Genomic DNA, 8,257 nt, shown 5'->3' with positions numbered 1-8,257 from the left:
TGCAACCATTCAACAACAACTGGTTCAAATATGTTCTCTCAATGTTTCAAGCTTTATTACAAATGTCACAAAAGGATGTTAATATTTCACTTCTGTTCTTGGATTTTCGTCCCAATAAAATACACTGAACATAATCTTCACAAAAGTTGTTTACAAAAGTTTAAGCTATTGCCATTATAAATTACAATCACTTTTATTTAAGGATTAATTATTTTAAAAAATTAAAAGCCATGTTATTTGTAATATCAATACATCTAAGCCACGTAAATACAAAACATGTTGCATTACAAATGCTATAGGTGTCACATTTGCGAAAGTTATAACTATTGGCATTGTAAATGGCAAAGCTATTAATTTAGCTATTTTCAAAACCAACACATAAATAAAAAAATTGTCATTTACAAGACCAATAGCTCAAACTTTCCTAATGCGAGACCTATTGCATTGCAAATGCTTGTTTTTATGAAGCTACCAAAGGCCAGACCATACCCATCTTAGCCTCAGTTTATCAGGAGGCCCTAGACAATGGGCATCTCTCTGCTGAGTTCCTCAGAGCACAAGTCTCGGTGATCCAGAAACCGGGGAGGACACCCAGGAATGCTCTAGCTATCAGCTGATTTCTTTGATAAACATGGACACTAAGATTTTGGTGAATGTTTCGGCGACGTGTTTGAAAAAAGTTATCACGGCTCTTATTCACTCCACTCAGGTGGGATTTGTCCCTGGGCACTCTCCTCAACCAATCATTTGCATACTCTCTCACATATTATTTGTCAGGTGAGGGACAAGGTGGAAGAGAAGGTCCAACTCTCCTTGGATGCCGAAAAGGTTATTGACCTAGTTGATTGGGGTAACCTCTTTCGGGCCATGAAGAGGACAGGCATAGGTCATAAATTTCTCACACTAAACAGGAGCATGTACTGCGATCCCACTGCATTTGTCACATGTACGGGTTTCTCCTTTCTGTATTTTGACATTTGACACAGCACCAGACCGGAATGTCCCTTGTCATCGTTGTTGTTCATGTTGACTCTGGAGCCTCTGGCGTTTGCAATTCGATCTAATGACAATATTATGGGTGAGGTTAAGGCCTTTTACTACACAAATACATTTCTCTTCACATTATCAACCCTCTTGGCCCCAGCAGCCACTCTGATTTCTCAATTGGTCTCTTTGCTGGACATTGTGCAACCCATTGTAGATCGTATCGCATGCGATTTTAAAAGGTGGGCTTCCCTGAACCTGTTCCGGTGGAGTAGGGTTCCGATCATCAAGATCAATGTCCTTCTCAATGTAACTACATCTTAGGAGTGCTTCCCCTCGTTATATCGGTCTCCTGCCTGCGGGGCATCCAGCGCTCCATCTCCTGATTCATTTGGGGTTAAGATAGACCGAGAGTAAAGGGGGATCCGCTCCACTCATTATCAGAGAAGGGTAGCTTACGTCTCCCACACCTGGAGGGTTATTAGTTGGCACAACAGCAGGCCCACTCTGTGTATTGGTTGCCGGCTCCCAGGTCCATAGCCTTATGGGTATTGCTGGAGAATCACATATTGCAGACTTCTGGGGACCTTACCATTTATTACACTTTGGGATCTTTGTTTACTCCTTCTCTCAACCCCATCATTCATACTTACCAATACATCAGGTATAGGGCTCATAGGCTGTTGCATCCCCGAGTCATGTTCACTCCGAAGCCCCAATATGACACAATGCACCTAACACGGTCGGTGGGGAGGAAATTCATTGCTCCACTGGATAACTAATGGTATTCTCCACATTGAAGACTTTGTCTCCAACTGCTCCACCGCATCGTTCTCTGACTTTAGAAGCAAATTTGAGATTCCATCCTCCCAACTATGGAGATACAATCAATTTTCCCACACCGTAATATATGTTCTAGGGAAGGCGCTATTGATCTCCTTAGCTTGTCCATTAATTAATATATCCACTCTTGGAAAAACATTGGAGGGACTATTGCCGGACTGTATGTCACATTGCTTGACTCCTGTTTTCCTCTGCCACATCCACAGCACTGCGTGCCTGGTTGGAAACTCGTCTTAACACGCAATTCTTGGATGATGAATGGTATACTTTACTGGCAGACTATAATAAAGGATTATTGGAAGCGCACCTTCTGTATAGCTTTTTAAGATCCTCCACTGTTGGCAGTGGTCACCAGCAAGGTTACACAAAGCCTGTCTTAGTATGGATTTACGGTGTTGGAGATGTGCTTTAACGGACTGTGATATAGTCCATAATGTATGGAAATGTGACCAGCTCATAGCTTTCTGGTCCCAGGTTTGGGACCATTTGAGGAAAGATCTCGGGGTAGATAGGCCATTGACTGCCCAGCTAGTGCTCCGGCATAATACTTATGACCTCCCTTCTGTGAATCAACATGTTAATAAATGGCTCTCCACTGCCTTATGGGTGGCTAAATTGCCAATTCTGCGGCTCAGGAAATTGACTCTAACTCCCACATAGCAGACCTGGCTGGACAACATGTACGACATGCTTTGAGTGCCTTATATATAGGTTAAATGATGAATTGCAGATATTTGAAGAGGTTTGGGTCTCTTTTCTTAAAGATTGAAGAGCCAAACACACCCATACATGTAAGGTGTCTACTGTGTACCTCTTCCTTCTTCATTTTCCATGCAGACCCCTATGTTCTGTTCCCAGACCCCCTTCCTCCTGAGGTCCACCAGACTTCGATCCGTACTGTTGTTTACTTTCGTTAGTGGGGGTTCCTTGGTTTTCATCCTGTAGGGGCGGGTCATTGTGACTTGGCCTGGAAGGTACTGGGGACAGAAGACCATCTTAATTTTTTTTCGTCCCTTGCGGGTGTTCCCTTCCTCTCCTTTCCCCCATTGCGGGAGCGTGTTTTCTTTTCCCTTTCCCCTCTTGATGGTTGTGTTCTTCTTTTCCCCCTGCTTAAGTTGTTAAGTAGTAGTTGTTGCCTACTTGCCCATTTCCTGTTCCTGTTCTTGGAGACTTATACTTAGCCGTTCTTTGTATTTCTCATCATTTTTTGCTGTGGGTCCTCCATGGTGGCCTAGTATACAGATAGATTATGGGTTTTCATTTTACCTTGTTGGCTTCCTCGCTCTGCATGGCTATTTGACTGTATATATCTGAATGTACAACTCTTATTATGGAAAAACACAATAAGGAATTGAAATTTTAAAAAAAGGTAGATCCCTGACCCCCAAGCAAAGACGTGGTATCCTGCTAAACCCAATCTTGCCATAGGTGTTGGTAGCCCATATAGGTTACAAGCTATGAATGTGTGGAAGCCATGAATCACCATATACTACCTTCCATGTAGATCCAGGTTCTGACATCACCTCTGCATCTCCATTCATAGCCTTGACTGTAGAGATGCTTCACTGCCGGGAAGACGCTGAAGAATCTGCCAGATGGTGAACTGAGTCAGCATTGTGCTGTTTTGCCATTCCTCCAAATGACAGCTGGTAGTCCAGAGGAACTCATGACCCTTTGCAAATCAGTTACCACCCCAACTTGGGGGGGTCACAAACCATTCATACATCAGGGTCTGAATTGCTGTTTGGAAGTGAGACCCAAACACTCCGCTTCCAAATAAAGATCCAGAAACCATTCCTAAACTCATTCAGCGACTCGGAGAACTTTTGCTAATTGCTAAATGGGTCTAGTAAATAAAAAAACTTTTCATTGGTCACAAACCCTCTGATTTAGCAAATCAGAGGGTTTGCAACTACTCATAAGCACATTCTGGCACCCTGATCCTGGGATGCAGGTCTGAAGTCCCTCTGTGGAACTCCCAAATAATAGCTCTACAACAACCACACCAGCCAACCACACAGACACTTGCAAACACTGCCAATCACATCATGTTCTGAACACACACAACACATATCCTTCCTAAGACGAGTGCCCATAAGGTCCCTTCCTCTATTGGTGAGATAGCAGAGGCATGAGACCTGGTCTGTGACCACAGTCACGCACACCTTCAGCATGTATGGCTGGTGTAGTGTGGCTCACTGGTTAGAGGTGGCAGGCCTGAGAGCAGAAGTCAGCCTGGGACCAGGGTTCAATTCCCGACGCGGCAGGGTCGTGGACCTTGGTCAGCGGACTCGATAATTCTCGCTTCGGTGCTTACTCTAATCAGGGGTTCCACTCGGCAACTCTGGGCATTAGCTTGCCTAATCTCCACAACGGCCCCACCAATTCCAGGGATGCCTGGCTCCACCTTGGGGACTCCCAGCAAGGGACCATCCCACAGGGAAAGCCAGGACGGGTTCCCCAGAGTTATACAGCGCCGGGACGCCCCGTTGCTGGGGCAGCTGTGCGCTTTACAAGTATACTACATTTACATTACATTTACATGTGAGACGACGAAAGTCAGTGTCATTGTAGAAGACCACCTGCAATGGGCATCAGACTACCTGCATTGCAGCTGCTAATATGCTAATTTTGAAGGAAAAGGGGAGCATCATGGGAAAAGATTATGTTTGCCTGTGGCAGCACCATCATTTCACCATACCTGTACGAAAGAGGCCCTTAAATAGAGAGAACAGCAAGAGCAAAGTAATGGCGAAAGTCATCAGATTTTGAAAGACAGGCAAAGTAACCATGGCATAGAAACATTTCTGTTTTTCCATTAAAAAAACCCTCTTTTTACAAGCATTGTTCAAACTTTTTATGGTGAACTTCCTTCAGTTAAAAGATTTCAAAGCCCCCACCATTCCAACTCATGCAGTCGAATTGCAAGTAACAAACAACTGTATTAGCAGCTGTGTTTAAACGTTTTAAGCTGAAGCCCATTGAGTTAAAATATTAAAATTTCCTGTATATCCTACCAACAAGTAGTTTAGACCCCTAGAATGTCATGACTCTCATGTAACCCTCAATTTGATAGAAAGACTCTCCTTTTAGCAGATACGTTTCTCACAACCACCTACGCTGTTGTGCACAGACCTGGAGCAAGTTCTTCATTCAAGGGCGTAGCTTAGTTTTTGAGATTCAAGGGGGATGAATCTCAAATTTCCCAACTAAGAAAGCAGTGGGCTGCAGGGCGCAGAGGTGAAAACAGTGGCGGCTCCTCCGTGCCGCACCATTGCCTTTTTCCTCCTGCTGCTTTAGTGCATGAGGGGGAAGGTGGAGCTGCAAGGGAGGAGTGGTAGAACACTCCTGTGCGCAATGACTGTTTGGTTGGCCCTCTCGGGCCGCCCAAAACAGTTATGCGCACTCCCCTGTTCTCCATGCAGGCTGCATGGAGAACATGCCCACCCCTCCAGCCCCTGGCTGAGGGCTGTGTCACGGCGCTCAGACCAATAACAACACTGCACTGCAGCATTGTGATTGGCTTAGGGGTGGGAGGCTGGCTGCCTTCTTCCTGTTCCGACCTGGAGTCGGAAACAGGCGAGCAGGAGAGAAGACGCAGGGCCCGATGGCGGCAAGGTAATTTTTTTTAAAGAAGCCAGCGCCCCCTGTGCCTGTCCTCCCCCCCTCCCCGCCACGAGACGTGCCGACCGCCCCTGAGTGAGAAGACCAAGCGGTACGGCACTATGAGCTATCGGGAGCCTAAGGGTACAGCTTTATGACTTATTTTTAATCAGGCACTTATTTTTAATTCATTAAATATTTTGGGAAATCTTGCTGCAAATGAATTATTAAGCCCCACATTATTTACGACTTTATTGGTCAGTGGAATAATGTAAACTGATAGGGCCCCTTGTAGGATGTGAAGAGGGGGCCCTGAGTTTTAAAGATCTCACATATATTCATTTACCTTGAATGAACTGGAATGGGGCCCCTCTGAAAGGCTTATGGGCCCCTGAATGATTTGAGAGTCCCGGGTGCAGCAGGGGTCTACATTACACCCCTGTTGTTGGTTTAACGCAAACCTCTTAGATAGGGTTGGGTTGATTTTCTGCACTCTCTCTGTGCCGTAAGAGACCGTGATTCACAGGGCTGCCTTTGCCCAACAGTCCAGCTCTGCAGTATGAGGAATAAAAGCACCAGGAGGGTTGTTGTTGTCTTTTACCAGTCTGCTTCATGTCACCCTGCTCAGGGTGAAGAATACCAAGGCAACATAGTCTTGATTTCCCCTCATGCCACTTTAATCCACCAGCAGACACTTTCTGCCTCTTTATCTCATTCTTGCAGGTTCTCTTTCTTCTTTGCTTTCTTTGCCACTGTTTTTCAGTCTTTTTCTTCCTCTATATTTGCCAATTTTGCGTTTTTATCTCTCTTGCGCCGGGTTAAAGTCTAATGAAGAAAACAAAGCGTTAGTCCCCAAAAACGAGTGACAATGGGCCCCACCTGCAACCACCGGCACAAATTAAGCACTTGGAACAGAACACTCCAAAATGTTGTGGGGTGTAGATGAAGGGGGTTCTCTCTGCAGAAAAATGTTTTCAGGTGGAGAAGAGAAAGTAGAACTGCAAAGTAACCTTTTACAATGAGAAAATCTAACTGTTTGTACAATCTGGATTCTAAAAATAGTAAGATCCAAAAATGACATATGACCAAAATTTAACATGATGCTGTCAGTAGTATGCCTGGAAACCTGTATGTGCGTAAATCAGTTGGGGCTGCGTCTGAGTCCATCATTATTTTGAACTCCCCATCACCTCAGTTTGGGCACAGCCAAGTGTTAATCAGTCATGATCCTGCTCCAATTGGAACAGTTCAACTCGAACTGCTAGGCCAGACCACAACACAAGCAACCCAGGACTGATTTTGCTTTGTTGGAGCTTATCAGCCAGGTATTGCTTGTTTCTAGCGACACAATATGCATTGATCCTGTGTCTGGGCATACTCATCTCACTTAGGGCAACAAAATAATGTATACAAAACGTGATGGCTAGGACGCTTTGAATTAATCTCACTGAAGAACAAAGAAGTTGCTAGCCCTTACAATAATTTTTTCTCTTTAATTGTTGAGAATACAAACAAAGAGGAATCTTCTGTTTGTTAGGGTTACTTTATTTCAACCCTTTTGAAATTTTGAATCATTTTTAGATATATTTTTTCATGGGTGAGAAAAACACTTTACACAAAAACATTTACAATATTTACAACTATCATACAACTGACATATATACAGATAAATCAACATTTATATACAAACTTCTTTTACATGAAAAAATGGCGATTGTATATCCACAAATAATTAATCTTTGTGAAATCTCAAACCACTATAATGCCCAAAAGGTCAAAAACAAGCAAGGCAACAAAAAATTGGATTTAACTTTTTCCAAGTAGTTTAAAATGATACATAATCAACTAAAGGACTAGTAAATTATGATGCCTGTTTGCCGTTTGCCGACGCGTTTCGAATCTGGGAAAAATCACAGATTCTCCTCAGGGCTCTTTCAATGTAGAAATCTATAGAAATAAAGGAAGTTCGTTTTAATAACTGGAAATTAAAATTTGAAGTCCCCTGAACATACTGATAGTCACTATTTTGGTTACCTTCACAGGTGGGTGGCACGGACCCGTAGTCCAAATATTCAGGTAGGGATGGGGACCATGGGCTTTTGATTTTGACAGAAAGTTCTGTTTTTAGAAAAATACGAGATGGTTACTAGACCACCCAATGCAGTACAGTTTAAGTGGCTCTACAACTACAAGGCTCGAATATCATACCTTTAAACGTTGTAGCGGTAAGGCTACTGGTGTTTACACACTGAAGTTATTCTGCTCGTGGAGCGATGCCGATGATATCTGTAACGCACAAGTATAAGTTGTGCTTAGTGGTCGTTATTTTGTATACAGACGGCAGTCACGCTTAAGTTTTACCGCGGTGCGGGACATACCTGTGGGTTTTAGATGGAGGGGGTTCGCTGGTCACGTTGTCGTTACTCTGAACCAAACACTGCCGTGAACTTTACTGGTAGGCGGGGAGCAAGCTGTAGGCTCCTCCGCGGCGTGTAGGAATGCGTGCCTCAGTCGCGCTGAATTCAAAGAAAAATTATAAGGAATTATTTGATTAGGGCGACACACGCAGCGTTGTGTTTGCCATTAGCTCAGACCTCGATTTCACTCACCCAATCTCTGAACAGTTTCTCCGAATCCGGAGAAGTTGCCCATATGGCAAATTCGCCCTAAGGTTTCTAGGATGCGAACTACCATAATGGAGGATGGTGTTTTTATCCGTTGCCTTCTTAAATAGCGACGCATTTAAGGTTCCACCGGCGTTTTTTATTTCCACATCAAGGAAAGTCATTTTTTCGTTACTTGAGTCCAGTGAGAAATGTATATCCTG

At 43.9% G+C, this 8,257-nt stretch overlaps 1 protein-coding gene across 1 annotated transcript in view; it reads right to left on the bottom strand.

Moving 5' to 3' along the window:
• Positions 1-887: 887 nt before the first annotated feature.
• The window catches only part of LOC144824326 (uncharacterized), a 36,982-nt gene continuing 29,612 nt past the window's right edge, over positions 888-8,257 (bottom strand). The window contains exon 4 of the mRNA XM_078683443.1: positions 888-1,060. Within this exon, the coding sequence (XP_078539569.1) occupies positions 888-1,060 (173 nt within the window). The remainder of the gene's footprint in view (positions 1,061-8,257) is intronic.

The sequence above is a fragment of the Lissotriton helveticus genome, chromosome 3_1 (genome assembly GCF_964261635.1).
Source record: "Lissotriton helveticus chromosome 3_1, aLisHel1.1, whole genome shotgun sequence".
In the NCBI taxonomy this organism is placed as follows: Eukaryota; Metazoa; Chordata; class Amphibia; order Caudata; family Salamandridae; genus Lissotriton; species Lissotriton helveticus.
Note: the sequence above shows the minus strand (reverse complement) of the source record. Positions and strands in the feature narration are given on the sequence as shown.